Source organism: Antedon bifida, chromosome 5, assembly GCF_963402885.1.
Source record: "Antedon bifida chromosome 5, ecAntBifi1.1, whole genome shotgun sequence".
In the NCBI taxonomy this organism is placed as follows: Eukaryota; Metazoa; Echinodermata; class Crinoidea; order Comatulida; family Antedonidae; genus Antedon; species Antedon bifida.
The window spans coordinates 25,705,548-25,727,928 of record NC_136230.1 but is presented as its reverse complement, the minus strand read 5'-3'; the positions used below and the strand labels follow the sequence as shown (position 1 = coordinate 25,727,928).

The window sequence follows — 22,381 nt, the reverse complement described above, 5'->3', positions numbered from 1 at the left end:
AAAAAAAGTAGTATGTTCACAAACTTTGCTTCTAAATAAGCCCTTGATGGTAGATCAACTTACCTGATATACCAATCCAAATGTTTTCCACATTAATATCTTCTAGGTAACTAAACTGAGACACCAAGAAATCTTGCTCTGCTTGGCTATGAAATACATTAAAAATGTTAAATGTATTAAAATTCATCCTCAGCTGAAGAAATTCGGATCGGACGCTCTACCGGCCCATGGCAGCAACAGTGCAGCGCCTACTAGATCAGCACAAAAGAAGACGATCCTTCTCTTTACCAAGTTCTTTAACAAGTTCTTTAACGTGTACTATATGCACACAGGAACAACGGCTTTACATCCCATCTGAAGGATGAGGCAATGAACAACAAACATGTAGTTGAAAAGTGTAACATCTAAGTCCACAGTGCATAGAGACTATACATTTAATATGGGCTATACAAATTTGAAACAAATTAACCAGTATATGATTCCCTATCCTTTTTCAATAGTGTACTGAGTTCTTTAACGTTCAAACATATGAGATAGACAGATACAAAAAAGCAAAATTACAGTTCCCATGGAATAATGTTACCTCTTAATTGTTAGGAGTAGTGTTCCCTGTGCATCACACACGGTCTTAGCATCAATCCATGTATCTGACCTGGAATTGAACTGATAACAATTCCCACCATAGCTTTTCCATCCAGGATAACATGGAACTAAAAAAGTGAAATCATTGGATTTGATTGTCAGTCATTACCAAGACCAGGGTGTACTGACCACAAAATAAAAAGTGTAGACAATTGTGTAAACTACAATGATATTTTCAAAGGTTTTTCAAGGGACAAGGCTACTGTATATGTATTGTAAGATGTAAGACTGGGTGGGAGAAATTTATTGTTGACTCTTAATCTATAATATTATATCACATGAATTCATGCACCAAGGAGGTATGTAGTCGATCTTGTGTGTAATTGTTAGAGCAGGATTACTCAAAAAGTTATTGCAAAATCTTTACCAAAATGAAAATACAGATAGATATGTGGTCAAGGACCACTCCATTAAATTTTGGAGGCAATCCGGACTTATTTTTTTTCCTGGTGAAATCTTATATAGGAGAATTTTACAGTAGGCGGAGTTTGTCTATTCTAGTTTGTTATTGAAGTTTGTGCCACAGATTCAAAATACTTTGTGATCATAGTTCTGGTTGTAGAGTGTTCTTGGAAAAGGATGTTAAACTTGATGTTATGGTACTTAACTGGATCGTGTGCACTTATAAAAAGAAAAGCCCATGTTGTTAATCACTCCATTATGCTTTATGACCCCACAAGTTCAATCACTTTATTTTGGCCCTGTCCTAATATATATATATATATATATATATATAAACATCACAGGCAAAGAACATTAATTCTAAACCGCCCAGTGATATACTGAAATTTAATTAATTAATTTGAAATGTTCTTTGCCTGCTGTGTTTATATATATATATATATATATATATAAGCAGAAATTAATATTTACATACTTTGACCTCGTTCACAAACAAATGGTTGTCGGCTGTCACACGCAGCTGTGCTCCATTTTCCTGAGTTTCCTCCTGCCAAATTCACTATCTCGACACATTTACCTCTACAAATCAAAATAATACAATATGTAAAGTAATGTCTACACTAGCCAAACCAGTTTTTTAAATACATTACTAGAATGCATAAGAAACTTTGAAAATAAATAAAACCACATACGCCGCTGTATCAGGTTGTCCAACATTCCATGTATCATTTGAATAAATGGTATTATTTCCCGTTATCCATTCATACACGCCATCAGAATCCTGGAAGAAATACAAATAATTGATAGTCTGCTTGGTATAATGAGTCACATGGGCAACAATCCTGTCTCTCATGCAACATACCAGGTTTCTTTGTTATGTTTACAGGGACAATTAAGATTCAATTTATTAGCATTATGAACATGTCAAGTCGCTGAGCGGTTACGGTATGGGCGCCGCAAACCATAGCTATACATTTGGCACAGGTTCAAGACACTCTTCGACCCTTGTTCTGGTGGTAGAACAAGTCTTCTCGGATAAAGACTTAAAACTGGAGGTCTGGTGTACACATCTGGCTTGTGTGCATTTTAAAGAACCAGTGCATCTTTCGGAAGAGTAGGGATTTAATTCTCATTAAAATGGGAATTACTGGGACGGGTCATTTATGAATGGACATGACATATTGCTTAACGCTATATATACACCACACAGGCCTGTACATCGATGTCAGGCACGGTAGATATATACTTGCATCAATAGGACAAAACATATATTGTTGACCTCTTAAAGGCCAATTTACACAGATGAGCGGTAACGAAAAGTTGAGAACCGCATAGCTTGTCCCACATAGATTCTATATTTCTATTACCGTTACCGCTCGTCTGTATAAATTGGCCTTAAGGCTCTTGTGGTGATGCGAACAATACTAACCTTATCTGAGAGTCCAATCCAGGCGTTCTTGTAAAGAACTACTTGGTTGATGATTTGGTGTTCATCTTCACTATCTATTGATACCAAGTGTCCATCCAGGCCTACGCAATAATCCTTTAAAAAATGTAAATATCATATCAAGACTAGTCTAGGTTTGTAGGCCGTAATTCAAATTAATATTAGCAAAAAAGATATAAATTTTGGCACATATGGCATTTCATACGTATAATACTTGAGCTCATAATCTCGGTCTAGGCAGATGCGTACATGTGTGTGTAAAGCTCTGTCTACACTATCAAACTAGTTTGACAAAAAAAATGTGAGTGCCCAAATATGGTAGTGATATGAAATCATCATGTCAATATATGGGTACATCACATTTTTGTTGTCACATAAAGTTTGATAGTGTAGACAGAGCTTTAAGGTAAGAAGATTTCGGGATGGCACTGTTACCTCTGCATCGTCCCAAGTCCGTCCATCATACACATACAGGTAGCATTTATCACTACCAGATTTCCACCCATCTTCGATTGAACATTTTTCCAATGTTGCTAAAATTGAAAATTTCCATAATAATAAAAATGTAAAATGATGTTTATGAATAGGAGGAAGATATAAAATAACATTTTGACATTAAAGTGAAGTTGAATAGATTTTAAATCTATACCCATGATATTTAATATCGTACCATCGCACTGCATGGTTGATGCAAGGTCTAGGATTCAACGTAAGTCTGTGATTGAGACCGAGTTAGTGTATTGTAATCATTGAATACGGGAAAATATTTTCATTCGTTGAAATTCTGATGGTCCTATCCTTCTACTAATAAACATTGATTATTTATTTACTTACTCAAAGGACGAGCGCATATGTATTGTTGGGCAAGATAACAGTTTTCATCTCTCCAGTATCCATTAGTTAATTCAACACATGTTTCAGTGGATGATTGCCGTGGATACCCAGAGTCCCAATTCCTAACAAAAGATGAATAAATAATATGTACAATTTTTACTGGTGGTCAAGAAATAAAGTTGAACATCAGCCACTATTAATAAATGAGGTAAAGATTAATCAAAAACATCAAATCAAATATTAACGGAAGAAAACATTTTTCATCCTTTGGAAACTGGATATCATAGGGTTGTTTGTTTGTTGCTGTTTATTTAAGCATGCATTGTAGCTACAAAGTCAGCTAAAGTTGTTGTTGATTGTTATAAATAATTCTTCTTCAAAGTATGGTAAAATATTACACAAAAGCAGATTCTTTAAAGCATATTTGTTTCAATACTGTAGGTTCCAAATGTTTCCAACTAGGCCTACTACAAAATGTAGTGGTGTCCAGTATGGAAAGAGTTGATTGTAAAAGCTTACGCAGTGCTTGGATTATAAACGGTTCCATCACTCCACACAAAGCTACCAGTTCCCTTGTCTATTAACCCAATCCAGTAGGCCTGACCCCTATCCACTCGTGCAGCTAGCTCCGCCTGTTGGTAAAATATTTGTAAAATATATTATTCAAAATGTTCACCTCCAAGGGTGCTAATGCTAAATGTTGGTTGGGGGAGTGGGTTGCAGGTGCCTTACATTGGGCTTTTGAGAAGTCAAAAAAGAAGGGTAAAGACAATTTTCCACTAGGCAAATTTGTTCGCGCGAATCCATTGCACTACCCTTTCCACTACAAGAGCGAATGTGTGTCTGCTGAGCTTTTATTTTTACATGAATTCACCTAGTGGAAAATCGGCTTAATAGAAACATCAATATTTAGCACAGCTATTAGTAATTGGGCTTACATTTTCTCCTGCAGCATCAATAGCAACCAAGTCACTATTCATTGATTGACAGCTGGCCCTCGCTCCTTCCCAATTCATACCATAAAAACTGAAGAAATAACACTCATTGTTCCATTTATACCATCCTGACGGGCACTCAAGACCAGAAACTAAAACAAAAAATTTTTTAAACTTCATGCGTTTATCTTTAGGAATAAAGCATATTTTTAGTGCAACATATTTATAGGTACAGTGCAGCATGAAGATGGAAAATTAATTGACCATTCATAAAATAAATGAACTAATCAAATATAAAAAGTCTATACTTACCAAGATGTAGGACTAGAAAGAAAAATGCAGCTACAATATGTCGTTGCCCCGCCATACTTAAACCTACTATCAAAGTTTGTGCCCAGCAGAACCTGGTAGCACACAAACTGATTAAAGATTAGATCAAAGTATACAAAATATCAGGTCACATTAACTTATTATAAGGCTAAATACACTTGGTATCTTTGCAAGTACCTATAACACAAACAGAAACTTTGAACCATTGGAAATTACCACTTCCTCACAATCATATTGTACACAAAAATAAACAAATACATACTATATAAACACAATTTTTTTAAAACATTATTTTTTACATTTTTTAAAAAATATTTCAGCGCATCCAAAACTAAGTTTCATTTTAGGCTTAAGGCAGTGAAGTTGAAAGAGTTGTGAGTTACAACCCTGGCACTAGGTCAGGATTGAACCCTGGACCTTGTGACTGGAAGGTAAACATGTTAACCACCAAGCTACACCTCCACTATTTTCTAATGCTATTACTATTTTTGTTGTACAGTAGTAATGATGTTACTCTATTATTAAATATCTATTATTAAATATCTATCTCTATATTAAAAACAAAAATTATACTTACCTGCCGATTACACAGAGCACACACATCTTGGTGACAACAGCACACACATCTTGGTGACAACGGCACACACATCTTGGTGACAACAGTACACACATCTTGGTGACAACAGCACACACATCTTGGTGACAACAGCACACACATCTTGGTGACAACAGTACACACATCTTGGTGACAACAGCACACACATCTTGGTGACAACAGTACACACATCTTAGTGACAACAGTACACACATCTTGGTGACAACAGCACACACATCTTGGTGATAACAGTACACACATCTTGGTGACAACAGTACACACATCTTGGTGACAACAGTACACACATCTTGGTGACAACGGCACACACATCTTGGTGACAACGGCACACACATCTTGGTGACAACAGCACACACATCTTGGTGACAACAGCACACACATCTTGGTGACAACAGTACACACATCTTGGTGACAACAGTACACACATCTTGGTGACAACAGTACACACATCTTGGTGACAACAGTACACACATCTTGGTGACAACAGTACACACATCTTGGTGACAACAGTACACACATCTTGGTGACAACAGCACACACATCTTGGTGACAACAGCACACACATCTTGGTGACAACAGTACACACATCTTGGTGACAACAGTACACACATCTTGGTGACAACAGCACACACATCTTGGTGACAACAGTACACACATCTTGGTGACAACAGTACACACATCTTGGTGACAACAGTACACACATCTTGGTGACAACAGTACACACATCTTGGTGACAACAGTACACACATCTTGGTGACAACAGTACACACATCTTAGTGACAACAGTACACACATATTGGTGACAACAGTACACACATCTTGGTGACAACAGTACACACATCTTAGTGACAACAGTACACACATCTTGGTGACAACAGTACACACATCTTGGTGACAACAGTACACACATCTTAGTGACAACAGTACACACATCTTGGTGATAACAGCACACACATGTTGGTGATAACAGCACACACATCTTGGTGACAACAGCACATACATCCTGGTGTCAACAGTACACACATCTTGGTGACAAAAGCAGAGATATCTTGGTGATAACAGTACACACATCTTGGTGACAACAGCACACACATCATGGTGACATCAGCAGAGATATTTGGTGATAACAGCACAGATACAGTATCTTGGTGACAACAGCACACACATCTTGGTGACAACAGCACACATATCTTGGTGAAAACAGCAAATATATCTTGGTGACAACAGTACACACATCTTGGTGACAACAGCACACACATCTTGGTGACAACAGCACATATTTCTTGGCGACAACAGAACACACATTGCACAATTTGGTGACATTCTGTCTCTTATCAAGGGTCTGATACACACTAATAGCCGATTCCAATAGCCACTTACAGACTGTTGAGTGCACAAGCAGTATTGAACAACAGGAACACACATTGTGACCGTATATGACCTAGCTCTTAACAAATTACATAATTTACTAATTCATTTTTAGGATTTCCATCACAATTATAATTCAATTCAAATTATATATTAAGAAAAGAACTGAGTTCTGTCATACCGAGAAAATGTAATTGGGATAAATTAAAGGGCACAGTACTCACTGTGCATAAAGCAATTTCAATTACTAACATTAAGTGCAGTGTTCCAATCAAATTAACACAAGAACAAACAGCAAATATGCTTAGTTGGTTGTTATATTTTATTACAATAATAATGTTAGTTAACAGTATATCTTTGTAAAATGCCTAAAAATAAAAAGCTAAATAATTATCACACTCTTTTGTGTTTTACTACTGAGTTCAGACATTACTAAATATCATCATGATTAGTATACAAAACTACTGTATAATTTACTTGGTAGATTTGCAGATTGGTGATTTTAGTTTAAATTAAAATTAGGAATCAAATCCAATTATTTTACTACTGCATTTACTGCCATAAACTACAATTTATCTAAATCTTCTAGTACAGTATAAAATATTTTATCAAAATTACTCTATTTTTAGTCTTTTTTAAATGTCCTATAAATATTTTCCAGATACACTTCATGTAACATTTAAATTAAGGAATGCTATGTATAACCAAATTTTTTGTTCAGACTTGATTTAATCATAGCATGGTAGATAACCATGCCATCATACTGTAGGTCTGATTGTATTCACGTAGGATATTAAATTTGTTTTATGATATTTCTTTTATTTTTTACATAATCACAAAAGGAAATTTTATGGTTAAAATAACAAGGTTTTCACTATTTTACGATTGGAATGTTACAGTTTCTACAAAAGGTTCTTTATAATAGGAAATGTACAGTAAAGATACAGTGGGTTTTTATTTGTTATTGGATATCACCACCACCCACCTATCACAACCCATAGACAGGGGTCTCCATTAAGGTTTTTTTTAAACTAGACATGAGGACCAGTAAAATTACATTTTTGCTGGTTCTCCACTCCATTTACTGGCCTAAAGTATATAATAGGGAGGCCTTAAATTAACTTTTAAAAAGTCAAAATGAGGTACAGACATTCGACCTTTACATTCCAGGTATGAAATATCGTGAAGAGTTGACTTGACTAAAATTATTGATATTTCTTGAGATTTCATTGGTCAAGAGGACATATTATTTGACTATTTAAGCAGTGTTATTGTGAACGCTGCATAGATTGAATATACAATTAACAAAGGGGTGAATTTCAATGTAATCATAGCTCATGATTCATCTGTAGAGGTACAGTACTGTTCCACAAAATATGGCCAATCAGATGCAAGTATGAAGTCACACACCTAATACAGTACGTCTTATTACTACTAAGGCTGTTTTATAAAAATATAGACTGCATTATAAAAATATATTTGATGTATGTATGTGGTATCTACTGTACAGAGATACTCTCTCAGTTAATTATATCATGGAGGAAAAAAGTCTCCATGATATATATAAACACTTCGTCACATATATAAAACAAATTAGTAGTAGCTTAATTATTTAAAAAACAATTAAAGATGTATTGTCCCCCAAAAAAATGAACATTAAAGAATAATAAAAAAAAGACTTTGAATAGGCCATAAAGTTAATCACTTCTGTAGTAAAAAAAACTACAACAAATAATGTGTTCACTTATAAAAAGACAAAATAAACTGTTAAATTCAACCAAAAACCCATTGACTTCCAGTCAATTTGACTATTTTTTGGCTTTAAAATTACATTTTTTAAGTAAAATTTTTTTTTCTCGATTCAATTTTTGATCAAAGTGAATAACAATAACTATTTTATTAGTGACATTAAAATGGCATTATTCAACAAAAACATATTAAAAGTTTTCAGGGGACAATAAATCTTTAATTAATTTCATTTGCATCGAAATACAGATGTCGTTTCAATTAAAAACAACTGCTGTTTTAAAAAAAGAGAACCACCTTACTTAAATTAGGGACTAGTTACTAGTTAATGTATTCATTTGCTAGGATCAAACAAGTAGAAGTGATTTATTTAAATAGAATAATTATAAATCAAATAAAGTTTAGTAGTGTACACTACATAATGGATAACTATAGCTAATGTGTAATTTAAGGTATAAATATGTATAAAAATAAATTGTTAATAAATTGCGTTTAAAAACTATATGTTTAGCAAAAATAAGTCGGCTATTTAAAATAATTATATTGTACAAAAGGAAAAATAGAACAGATGAGGCTACAGTACAAAAATTAAGCACCAAGTTTAAAATACATATAGTAAGTACATGGAAAAATAGAGTTATATTAACACAACAGTTAATTATAAACATACTGTACATTATTACTCAGGATTTGTCCATTTAGATTATTTATATGTAAATTTCCTTAAGTTTCCTTAACTGACAAGTTGTGAATTGAAGTATTGTCATAACAAAATCCTGAATCATTTTCGTGGTTTGAGTCCAGGGAAGAGCTTACTAATACTATACATATTTTTATAGATTTGATTTAATTCTTTTGTCAATAATACATGACAACAAAATACACAATAGTGATATAAAAAAATTCCAATTCCAACAACAGGAATAATTGTAAAACTGTGAATTATTTTATTTCCCCGGTGGTTGACAAAAAAATGATAATTGGATCAAGGCAATTTAATATCAGGACACTGGGCTCGCCTTGCCAAGATAGAAACTCAGTCATATCATTCTTTCGATCTTATGTCTGGCTGCGTTGCGACAAATACTGCACCAACAGTACTCTACTAGTACTACGGACATATGCTGCGGCTTCCAGTGTCTGTTTTAAAAGGGGCGTGGCCTCTGATCATGTCGCAGCCACAGATAAACCTTTTGATCTCTGGCGCTCAGCATCCTGTTTTTAGATTGCTTTGTCTGGATACTGATTTTACTGTGTGTACAACAAATGATTTAGAACTACTGTACTGTCAGTATATTAGAAGTAGTTTGAAGTGTTGTTGCTAAACACAGTGGTGCTTGTAATAGTGTACACCTGTACTACAGGATAATTGTACCTTACTTGTACTGTACAGTAAGTACTTCATTTTCAAACACATAAAGTATTTTACCAGGTTTTCTATACTGTAGAGTAGCTTTTAAATGATAAAGAACAAAAGATCTTCAGTACATGCTTCGAAAAAAGTATCTTTATCATCATTCAGGGACTAAAGTTTATTTGAGGATGTTGACAGTTTAATGGTTGCTCACCAAAGTAGTATAATGCAATGCACATTCTGTACCTTACAATCCACAGGAAAATGAATGAAAATTTCAGGCCAAAGAAAAAAATAACAGAGCTGGTACATAGTACTGAGAGTACATGATTGCAGAAAATGTACAGGAATGTTTTCGAAGAATGGCAAAACTGTAGAGTAATTAGTAAATTATCAATAGTGTGCTTCTTCAAAGTGCAGATAGAACGAGCATCAGCTGACCAAGGTAATGAGGAACAGAAATAAACACTTCCATATGATTAGGTTTGACTTCCAAGAAAATATCAACGGCTAGGTTAAAATTAGATAAAATCACAAAAAGAACTCCAATCACTGCTAGAATCTTCCCACTTAGTGTACGCTCCGCCGTGTGTGGGGTATAGTAAGCACGAGCAAGACTCCTCCACAACATTAAGCATAAAATGGCTATGTATAGCGCCACTAGGTACATCAACGCGCCGACCAATCCTGGGTTAATGTAAGCATACATTGCAAGTCCAAGCGGGATGACGATCGTGCAGATGTTTAGAGCTATTGGAGTGAAGCCAAATCCTATGATGAACGCAATATGAGCATGAGTGTAAGAAAAGAGAGCATGGACAAGGTATTCTTCAGGTTTCGTCATACAACCATCACCTGACATGGTGAATATAATCCCGAAAAAGACGGCACGATTGTATTGCGTTTGTTTAAGAGCACTGAAATTGTTAATGATGCAAAGATAAATCAACGGAATGGCTTTAAAGGGCACTTTTCTGGATGATGTTTCTGGAAACATATATTCATAGTACACAATATATAATAAACAGTAGATAATATATGGTAAAGCTTTTTTAAAACGATGATCCATCCCCTAAAAAACAAATAAATCAAAATCACACAATTATTTAATATTTAATTATTAATTTTTCAATCAATAATATAATAATTAATATTAATAACAGAACATTTTATACATTATGTTAGCCTAACACACTCTAAAACGACATTGACTGCCAAGTAGTAGGCTAGGCCTAGTAGGTACAGTTGAGTGGACCCCTGCTACACTGCCGTCATCCACCACCAACCAACCAAGTGAAGTGCAATGAATATCAATCGGGCCTAGCCTAGCTAACTACTTGGCTAAATAAACATTATTAAACTTACTTAGTCCCAAAAACTTAATCATAGCAGTCACATATTTACAATGTATATTAGGTCAAAGTACATTATTAACTCACCTTTTTGAATTTAACTTTATCTACAGTTGATAAAATCACTAAAATCAAAACATCCACAGAGATTTTATTTGTCTTGGTTGTTCGCGCGCATATGATGTAATTGTAATTGCATATAGTTGGTGGCGCTATTTTAAAACAGTTATTTTTCAATTACTCTCTCATTCAATATCAATTAAATTAAAATGCATTGATCTATACGAAAGGAATATCAGACAATTAGTTTTCAAAATGTATTGTCCCCCTGAAAAAAGAATTCTTGTTATTTTTTTTTTTGAATATGCCATTTTAATGTCACCTCATAGTTATCCACTTTGACTAAAAATGTGATCCAAAAAAAATGCATTTACCTAAAAAACTGTAATTTAAAGCAAAAAATAGTCAAATTGGCTGCCAGCCAATGGGTTTTTGGTTGAATTTAACCATTTATTTTGTCATTTAATAAGTGAAAACATTAATTTTTTCCATTTGTTTTCCTACTGAAGTGAATAACTTCAAACTACAAATAATATATTCAAAGTCTGATTTTATTAATCTTTATTGTTCATGTTTTTGAGGGAACAATACATCTTTAATAAGAAAAAGATTTATTATCTTACCACGTAAAACTTTTTATGTAAACAACTATTTTGAATAAAGAATTTGAAAACTGTAATCAATTGTTAGGATTTAAATAGCTATATTACGCAAACCCTTTAAATAGTACAACAATATGTTTCTAACAATGAATCTATGAGATCATTTTATTATAATAGAATTACCATTGTGCAAAATCCCGTGCAAAATGGTATATAATCACACTAAATTGTTAAAAACCACAAAAAAGGAGAAAAAAGAAGCGGATATAAACGTCAGGAGCCTAGGTTACATCGCTCATTCACAAATTATTGGACTTTTGATACTGGTGACAAAAACAATTTTTCTTTTAGCCCGAACTTATTATAACGACGTGACAAATGTGTCGTAAGGTAGGCACAATGCATTTATTAAACACGGAAGCAGGCCTAGATTCGACTTTAAAAAAAGAGATTTAATTGATTGTTACAATGATGTGTTTTGCGAGTGAAATTCGGGTATATATTCCTCATTAGGTATTACTCACACGTACATAATATGCCTAGTGATAGAATAAATTATATCGTTACCACAATTTAATTTAATATATATTCTTTACTTTAGCTGGACTAAAAATAAATTTAAATCTTTTTATATTATTGTTTTTTAAGGATTTGACGTCACCGTTAGTTTACCTGACTATTTTAATATGCTGCAATGTAACGTCAGTAAGTTGTATTTCTTCTTTTATAATTCAGTTATTTTTTTTGTTAACAATTTATCAATATGGATATTGTTGTCTCTCAGGAAAAACACAAACAAATCACATAAATACTTTGATATGTATTTCTCATTACTTATGTTTATCACATAAATCAACATTATCTTTCATAATAACATTAACATTGCTGCAAGATGATTAATAAATCATTATATTGAAACATCTTTGATTTAATTTTATTGTATACCAAAACAAAAAATGGTAATAAATTATTTATATTGGACAGTTAACCCACGTTCTAATTCTTTTAACCATACTTCAATATTAAGAGAGGTAATAAAGCTCGTATTAAGAATATTGTACTTTTTATTGATTCTAAACGGGTATAAATCAACACTGTGATTAATGTATGACAGTGTTTAATGTTTTTATTAATCTGGAAACCATTAAATTTAGATTAATTTAATTGTTTCTATTATTGCAGAGTGTTCCGTTATCAGCACCCGTACTAAAAATAAAACTTCTCAGTGACGTAAGCAACAGCCAGCATTTTGGTGAAGATCGTTCTGAGGTATTTATTTTATTTATTTATTTGGAATTACACCTTTAGATCGGTGGCACACTTAGCACAAAGGTGCATCCTTCACAATATAAAATATAACCATTAACAGAAAAGTAAAAAAAAAGGCAAAAGCAACTATCAACCCCTATCCTACCCAACCCCCGACCCCCCTCCCCCACCCCAATTTACATCGATACATACAGTAGATCATTACTTTACACAAATGAATACAAAACAAGATATAGTAAAGTGTATTAAATAAAATAAACTGATAAACACAGCTTATTACGAAAAACCCCACCAACCCCCCTCCCCCACTTTTTTTCAATTTACTTAATGTAGCAATGTAGATAACATAGTTATTGAGTCATGGAATTCAATGAATCATTTCGAAATTTCCATGCTTGTTTTAGGTATCTTTTACAAAAACTATCCAAAATATTTTCACACTCTTCATCAATTAAATTATCTGAGTATCCCAAAATATATTTAAGTTTGTCATTTTCATGAGAAGTATAAAAAGTATCAAACATATCTTTGCTGCCATTTCTATACATATCCACATATAAATTAAATAATTCCTGATTACGTATATTATTTAAAGCTGGACAATTAAGGATGAAATGATGGATGTCTTCGTCCGAATTTGTACCGCATAATTTACATTTTTTATTATTATCAATATTCCAATTTGCAGTTCTATCATTCAAAGGTAGAGTATTTGAACGAGCTTTAAATTTTAATGCAGCACCTTCAAAATTAGTTTTATCAATTAAGTAGTTTTCAAGTCCAGGTTTTGATTTTAATGTTTCATAGATGTGGAGACTTGATTTATTTTGTAATTCAATTCTCCATTCATCTATCATTATAGAGTTAAGTTTTCTTAAGATTTCAGAAATCGGAAAGTAGACTTCTTTATAATTTGAGAGAGTGGTGAAAATATGTTTGGATTCACAATTACACTTCAAGAGAATATCGTTTATACAAGATAGAAACTTATACCTTAAGTCTTTAAATTCACAATTAAGTTGTAGCATTCCAATAAACATAATTTTTGGCCATCGATAGTTTTCCATCTTTATAATTCTATGGAAGTATTTCATACGAAGAGCGTTATGAATCTCGGTAATTGGAGACCAACCAAGCTCTCCATATAAGGCGGCACAAGGTGTATTTCGAGGTGCTTTTAAGATATAACGCGCCATTTGGAGCTGGAGACGCTCTAGTTTATCTACATCTATTCTACTTAAAGAGCACCATACTGAACAACCATAGTTGATAGATGGGAGAACTATCGATCTCCACAGAGTATCCCCATAATATACTCTGTTAAAGTTATCAAAGCTACTGATAATTGATTTAACGTACGCTATTAATCTTTGACCTTTTTTTATAACATTCTCAATTTGTATATGGTCATTTAATTTACGAGAAATATGTACACCGAGATATTTATATGATTCAGTTTCAGATATAAAGCCATTACCTAATTTCCATTGTCTTACTTTATCAACACGTTTACCAGTTATCAGTATATTTGACTTTTCAAAATTAAAGCATAATTTCCATTCCTTAGCAAAATTTCCTGCAAGGTCTAACATTCTTTTCATTTCCAGTTCATTGTTAGCTAATAATACAATATCATCAGCCCAAAAAAGGCTACCCATCCATGTATCATTTACTCTAATACCTATATCCTTGGATCTTAACATTTTGGTAAACTCATTTATGTAGATGCTAAATAGAACAGGTGATAAAACGCACCCTTGTTTTACTCCTTGATCAATATCAAAAATATCTGTATCAATTATACCAGAGGAGACTTTACCTTTAACATTAGCATAAAGCTTATCAATCATCCTCCATACCTTTCCTCTTATTCCTGTATTCCAAATTGATTTCATTAAGCCGTCTCTCCATACACTATCAAATGCTTTTCGGAAGTCCAAGAAGGCCATGTATGTATGCTTACCCTGTTGTAAGCGACAAGTTGCTATACTCTTTAAAACAAAGATATGATCTTCGCATCTATACGAAGGTCGAAAGCCTCCCTGGACTTCCGAAAGAATAGCATTGTCTTCAAGACAGAGAGAGATATTTTTGGCAACTATCCTATTAAAAATTTTGGATATACAAGAGGTTAACGATATCCCTCGATAATTATTGAGATCATTGCGATCCCCTTTTTTGTAAATAGGAACAATTACACTAATATTCCACTTGCTTGGTATTTGTTCTAGTTTTAAAATTTGTAAAAATAGGTCTAATATAGATCTGATTAATTTGTCGCCACCATTCTTAATTAATTCATTTGTTATATTATCTAGACCTGGTGATTTATTATTCTTTGCCATTAGGATAGCCTCTTTTACAATATCATAATCTATCTTAACATCATACAAACAATTTTCGTCAACATCTTTATCATATGTACAATATGTTTTTGCTTGATTTCTAATATTATTAACAAAACGACTTGTAAGGTAAGTACCGCAATCATTAAGATTCATATTGGCTTTGCCAAGATTTTCCCAGTAATCTTTTACAACCTCATTCATTTTCCCTTTTTCGACAATGTTTTCACCAGAGTCTCTTGATTTAATACATTGAATATTTTTACTGTTATTTGTATTGCCTTTTAGCACTTTCCAAAAGTCTTTACAAGATTTACCACCTTTGTTTGCAATTTCAATAGATTTGCTAACACGTTTTTCTGTGATTTTCTGAGCAACAAGTTGCTTAACATGTTTCTGTGTCTCTTTATAATGCTCCCACAGTGTAACGCCATTATCATAATTCATAGTATTATTTGTGTTATTATTATCAGTACAGTTCCTATTAGCAATTTTATTATTTTTAACCCATGTTCTGTGTTCTCGCGACGCGATTTTCCTTTTTTTGATGGCATCGTCTATCTCTTTGTCAAACCATGGTTTGTTTTTATTATTTACACGTCTAATTCCGATACCTTCAGTGGCTGCCTCGATAATTTTTTCCTTCCACAAATCCCATGTAGTATCGATATTCTTTTCGTTACTAACATTCCAGTCATTAAATTTTTCTTCAACTTTTTGTTGATAAAAGGAATAATCTTGGTTATGTTTAATATCCCAAATTGGTTTATTTTGATTACTTGTCTGTTGACTACTTATGTTAAGATTATTTAGTGTTAACCATAACACACAATGGTCACTCCCAAAACTAAATTGTCTATGCTCATCAATAATTAGTTTATTTACATAATTTATTAATGATTTTGAGCATAACATGTAGTCTATCGTGCTTTGTTGATTATTTCTTTGCCATGTTATTTTACCTTCACAAAAAATAGTACTATTAAGGTTAGTTAAATTAGCGTTTTTAGTAAATTGTATTAGCCTTTCCCCATTTGAGTTTATTACGGGGTCTCCGTTATATATGGAGTCACCAATCCGTGCGTTAAAATCACCTAGAAGTAGAATAAGAGGATTCATTTCCTTCTCTTCAATTCTAATTATTTCAGAGAGCAGTTGGGCGTATAGATCGTCAGTCAAATCATTGTTTACTCCCTGGACCGGGAAATATGCAACACAAATGTATAATGGTACCTTATCTACGCTAACTTTTACCCATAATCTTTCAAAATCATCATCTATACAGTTTAAAACATTTTCAGATGTAACCACTATTTTGTCTGACAGGAATAACCCAATACCACCCCCCTTCTTCCCGTTACGTTCTTTCCCAACCCAGTTATAACCTTTAATGGAGATTGCGTTGCTCTCTTTTAAGTGTGTTTCAGCAATACCAAGTATATCAATACTCTTACTATATATACATTTTTCAATTTCATAAATCCTATGTTTGCTTAAGCAGTTAATATTATTAAAACATATATTTAGGCTATTTTTACCTACAGGTATATTTTTCCTTTTCTTTCTACCTCCTCTTCGGTGTTTTGTTTGTCGCTTTGGAGCTCGAGGATGTATATCGATGTTTAGTTCATTGTTAAGTTCATCAGGTAGGATGCTATAAATGTTTGGCGTTTCGATATTAATATCTACATTGCTGGCGTTGTCCTATGTTGAACGATTTAAATTATTGCGACATAGATATGATTTGTGTCCATGTTTGTGGCAAATGTTACAATACACTGGCTCATTATGGAAACAATTTCTTGTTTCATGGTTCATAAGACCACATTTGGAGCAGTGAGAATTGCGACGGCCAGAATTTCTGTAATTAATAGTCTGCATTCCATAGACAGGATAATAGCTACCTGAGATGTCGGTGTCACATTGGTCGTGTGCAGACGGTCTTGATATATCTTGCGCTGATTCCCTCTTTGATGATCTAGCTGAATGGCTGTTCTTAACTCGCTGGTGATGATGCGATCTTGTGAATGTAGGTCTGCTTTTCCTGGTCAAATCAGGAATGATACTGTGAACGGCATTGATGTTGTGAAGTAGAACATGAGTTCCATCCTTGGAAAGATGTAATCCTCCACTATTCAGGTTTCTTTTGATAATATTTCCATTAAGTAGCCTAAATGATTCATTATGATCAATAATTGAACAATTCTCATTGGAATCCACGATTTGCCTGATTTATCTAATCCCATTGTTTGATTTAATTGAAGTTATAAGCACACAAATAAGCTAATAATTAGCAACAGCAATTGGTATTAAACTCCGATCAACATTCATGACTTGAATACTAATAATGTATTGAATGACGGCGGAGAAAGTTCAAAGGGCACGAATATCAACATTTTTCTTTTCGCGTGTGTCTTTTGTTTTGTTTTTATATATTGCCAAACCATAAACAAATTCATTCACTATCCTTCTTAAAGGTGGCAATCCTGTTCATAAGTCAAACATATAGACAAGATGCTCTACATAAACAAAGTCTCTTAGTCAAAGTCTTTTGGAGTGGAGTTATAAATTGTCATTGTCATTAGAAAAAATCCGGACACTGACAGGACTTCAACCCAGGACCCTTGGATTGGTTGTCAAGTATCATAACCACCAAGCTACAACTCATTGTCAGAACAAATCCTGACACTGGCAGGACTTCAACCCAGGACCCTTGGATTGGTTGTTAAGCACCATAACCAAGCCAGAACTCCAACTTCACTTTCTAAGTGAATAACATTATATAGTGTAGGAGGGACCGTAAGACACTAATTATAATGCGAATCTATTATGCTTAATGTTACTGCCTTAGTTCGACCTCCTCAACCTCCTACCGTAAAATAAAAAGACGGAGAAGCGTATACATACTGATACAAATTGTTGTCTCAGATCCATGACAATAACATAGGTCAATACTATTGACAGAAATTTACAGTAAATAATAATGTTAGGGCTCTTTTGCTTTTGTTATTTATTGATATTTATTATTTTTTTACTATTTATGTATTTATCCCCTTATAGCGTGGTTCCCACTAGCGACGCAACGCAAGGACGTAACGCAACGCAAGTGAATTGACCAATCACAAGCGATGACTTATTCGCTTGTGATTGCTAACTGTCTATAACTTCGCTTGTCATTGGTTAAAACGCTTGCGTTGCGTTTACGTCCTTGCGTTACGTTCTAGTGGGAACCAAGCTTAAGTATGTATTACCCCTCCCCTGGACGTTTTACATGATTTTGCATTGAGTGCTTGACAAAAAAGTATGCTCTAAAGATGACGACGGATGGTGATGATAATGATAGTGATGATGACGTTGCCATCCATTCATTAAAACATCAATTAAATTGCTAATGTATGAGTTTGATACGAGGATGATTTGAAGATATTGATGACTGAATATTGTTCAGTTCATTTATCAAATAGGCCTAAAACAAATTACACATACAACGAAATGCTTATTTAGCCTACTGAGCGAGATAAGATGATTATTTTTAATAGATTAGTATTATAATTATAACCTAATTGCTTTTTAAAAATTCCAAAATGTTTTATTCAATAAAAAAAAGTATATCGTTGATAAACATGTCTTTTTCATGATTTGTTAATTAACTAAATGTCATTAATGTTCTATCTAGGATGGCATAACATTTAAACATCACAGTCGTATTATCACAGAGACTGGACATGTTAACAACTCTCAAAACATCCACGTCATAACCCTGGAGGAGAACAATAAAATATCAACTATAATCGTCGACGGAAACAAGGTAATTAGTTTCGTTAATGATTAGCGTTAAAATTACCGATCACCGAGTATGATTGTGTGGACAACTGTTCAGTGCTTGTACAGCAGTTGATATGTTCGTGTCCAACGATTAAGACATCTTCAGTATTATAGGGATAAATTGGTCCAATAATTGCTAAATTGATGTGTTTATTTGATCACTAAAAGGCCAATTTATAATCTTTACCTATCAAATACGTAAAGTATAAAATAAATGAAATTGCTAAGTTGAATTTAACGTCAGAATGACATTATAACAAAGAAACTGATTTTGGTTTTTAGTTTAAAAATAGATTATTAATTTGATATGTCTAACTCAAATTGAATTTTCCATCGTAATGTACAACATAAGACCGAATATACACACAAATTAACATAACTTTAAGCTCTGTCTACACTACCATATTTAAGCATATCCTACCAAATTTGGGCATATCACACTATTTTTGTTAAACTAGTTTGATAGTGTAGACAGAGCTTTAGAACTTAGGTTTACTACAAGTAGTGTTTTCAGAATATGAACCGTTCACATAAACACATTCATTGTTTCGTACAAATCATTCGTGTGTCACCGAAACAAAAGTAACGTATCCCGAATATTTTTCTAGCCACCGAACCGAATCCGGGCTCAGTGTGAACGGAGCTTTAAGTGTCAAAATGCACTGTGTAAGTTTCTTACTTTGGTTACGTACTAGCAAATACAGGTTGATTTTGAGTAGTAAAATCACGAACCTAATGACCTGTACAGTCATCAACAGGTACGGCTCATCAACCCTGTCTGCTTCATCGGTTAAGATGTTTCTTATTCTTATAGTATCCATCCACTCCTTAATGTACGCAAAGAGAAAATAATCGACGCCCAAAGAAAATTGAAAAATAAGAAACTCCGGTCAAATAGCTTACTGTTATTTAATTACATAACTACATGAACTTATTATATAACATAATGCTTATCAATATTACCACTGCAATAACATTTAAGAAAGTTTATAATAACAATTAAAATGTTCTTCAAAATTCATAAGATCAACATAGTAAAAACATGTATTTATATGACTTACTGAAGGGCGTATTTATTTCTGAACGTAGGTAATGAACTGTTGTTATGAGCTCATTTACTAAGCCTCAGTTTCTTTCCACGCAGCCGCTGCCTTTATCCTCCCTAGTATTTTCAACATGTACCCATTTAAACCGGAGTAGACTGGGAGTTATCGGGAATTGAACCCGGGTCTCTTTGTAAGACAAAATCGACCAAGATACTATAATCCAAGCAGTCAGAAAATCGGTCATTCCAAAATATTCTACAAAATTTAGTAAAAAAAAAGTATATACAGTATATATAATACGATAAAATTCAAATATTATATATAATTAATTAAATAATATTCAGATAAAAAATAAATATTTTAAAAACGTAGTAATGACTTCTCAATTGTAAAGTGACTCGGAATTTTTAGGCTGAACAACAAAAGAAATCACTGTTTTTTTCTACATTGTTAAACACATTAGATGCATACATTTCGTTTTCTCAATCATCTCCATCTGCTAAAACTAAGGTTCGTCTAGCTAGAAATTTATTTTTCGAAACAATGTTTCATATATTTAATTACTAACATTTCATATTTTGTTGAATACATATTGCATTGTATTGTAAGGATGATTGCATTCACCCATGCACAAAACTATATATCAGATTTTTACATAATTGTATTTTTTTCCACAGGATTTGATTGTTGTTAGAAACGATGAAACGTGTTATGTGAATACAGCTAGCAATACCATTCAACTTATATCTAAGGTAATTCTACATATTTCAACTAAATCGCTAGAATAATTAACAAACGTACTAATGTTAGCCCCAGAAGTGTGATATTATTGCTTAGTCTTAGTTATTTACCCGGTAGTAGCCTAATTGGTTTTGTGGGGACAGTTATCACTGGATATTGTGAGTAGGCCTAGAGACCAACACAAACTAAGCCTAAACGGGCACTGGTAGATAGCCCTGGATATTGAGTTGGTGTAGGCCTACTTTGGGATAAGAATGTTTTTTAAATAGAGGCTTGATGGATCAAAGAGGGTATTTCATCTTACGTTTTAAGTAAACCAATTCCACTTTCTATTGAATTTACTCTAATTTATACTCTAATGTTATGATATAATTTATTTTGTTTTCCCAGATTGAGAATAAAAATCCCGTGGTACTGCACTTTGTTGGCAATCAGCAGATTCCACAAGAATACTTTGCAGTGACGTCAGAGCCAATGATCTACAATCTTTGTTTTGATCTCCCGATTTGGTGGGCAACCGTCAGCACCAAGCAAACTCAATAATTCATGAACTTGTAAACAACATAGTATAACCATAGAGGAAGTTCCTCCATGGTATAACTGTTGTAAATAAAGATCTTTGAATTCGATATTATAACTTATGATATTATGAGGGAATTCCGTTTTTATCTGACATTATCAATTCATTCATCCGGCTTTGAAAATGGTTGTTGCTCAAGCCAGATAATCGCCTAATTGTATTTATTTATATTTGTTAAATATAGAAATCGCACGCATCAGTGAAATTTTATTTCGATCTAATTCTGTCTTTGATTGAATCTGCCCAGAAATAGTTTTGTCAGCAAGATTAGCATATGTAATTTTATAGAATACGACCGGCTGCCTTTTTTTATTTGATGCTGTGCTTGGACAAACACTTTTAAATTACTTATATTATTTTTAGTATATGTAAACTAAATTTATTTTCATTTATTTTAAGATGTATTGTCCGCCCCCCCCCCCCCCCAAAAAAAAACATGAACAATTAAGAGATTAAATGAAAAGATTAATTAAATCAGATTTTGAATAGGTTATTGTGTAGTGTTAAAAAAGTTAATCACTTCCGTAGAAAAAAACGGGGAAAAATAAGGTTTTCAGTCATAAAATGACAAAATAAATGATTAAATTCAACCACAAACCCATTTTCTGGCAGTCAATTGGACTATTGAACTTTTTTTTTTCGATCCAATTTTTGGTCAAAGTGGATTACTATTATTTGACATTAAAATGGCATATTCAACAAAACTGTTTTAACAATTATTTTATATAAGTAACCACAACTGTGATTGGTTTGAGAGAATGTGCGTACAAGATCTCATCTCTTCTTACGAAAATATAATGTCTCAATGTGTTACTTTATATCTTTATTTTTAAAAAAATACACATTATAATTTGTAGCAATACGCTAGAACTCGTGGCCAATGTCCAGAT

The 22,381-nt window shown here is 33.1% G+C and overlaps 2 protein-coding genes and 1 long non-coding RNA gene across 3 annotated transcripts; 1 reads left to right on the top strand and 2 right to left on the bottom strand.

The window, feature by feature from the left end:
• Window positions 1-64: 64 nt before the first annotated feature.
• LOC144841941 (uncharacterized) lies at window positions 65-1,802 on the bottom strand. The gene is made up of 4 exons (XR_013612060.1): window positions 1,737-1,802; window positions 1,520-1,623; window positions 584-710; window positions 65-146 (listed from the first exon to the last, which is right to left on the bottom strand). It is a non-coding gene; the product is annotated as an uncharacterized LOC144841941 (long non-coding RNA).
• A 15-nt stretch (window positions 1,803-1,817) lies between these two features.
• LOC144843456 (perlucin-like protein) lies at window positions 1,818-4,627 on the bottom strand. The gene is made up of 7 exons (XM_078700240.1): window positions 4,573-4,627; window positions 4,264-4,412; window positions 3,845-3,957; window positions 3,326-3,447; window positions 2,927-3,024; window positions 2,474-2,587; window positions 1,818-1,913 (listed from the first exon to the last, which is right to left on the bottom strand). Exons 1-7 carry the CDS (start codon window positions 4,625-4,627, stop codon window positions 1,818-1,820), a joined length of 747 nt encoding a protein of 248 aa, XP_078556366.1.
• Window positions 4,628-11,944: 7,317 nt separating this feature from the next.
• On the top strand, window positions 11,945-21,556 carry LOC144843242 (uncharacterized). Its single transcript, XM_078700034.1, has 6 exons — window positions 11,945-12,075; window positions 12,334-12,390; window positions 12,868-12,954; window positions 18,976-19,107; window positions 20,848-20,922; window positions 21,302-21,556. The coding sequence occupies exons 1-6, from the start codon at window positions 12,064-12,066 to the stop codon at window positions 21,452-21,454; spliced, it is 516 nt and encodes a 171-aa protein (XP_078556160.1). The 5' UTR covers window positions 11,945-12,063; the 3' UTR covers window positions 21,455-21,556.
• The last annotated feature ends 825 nt before the right edge of the window (window positions 21,557-22,381 follow it).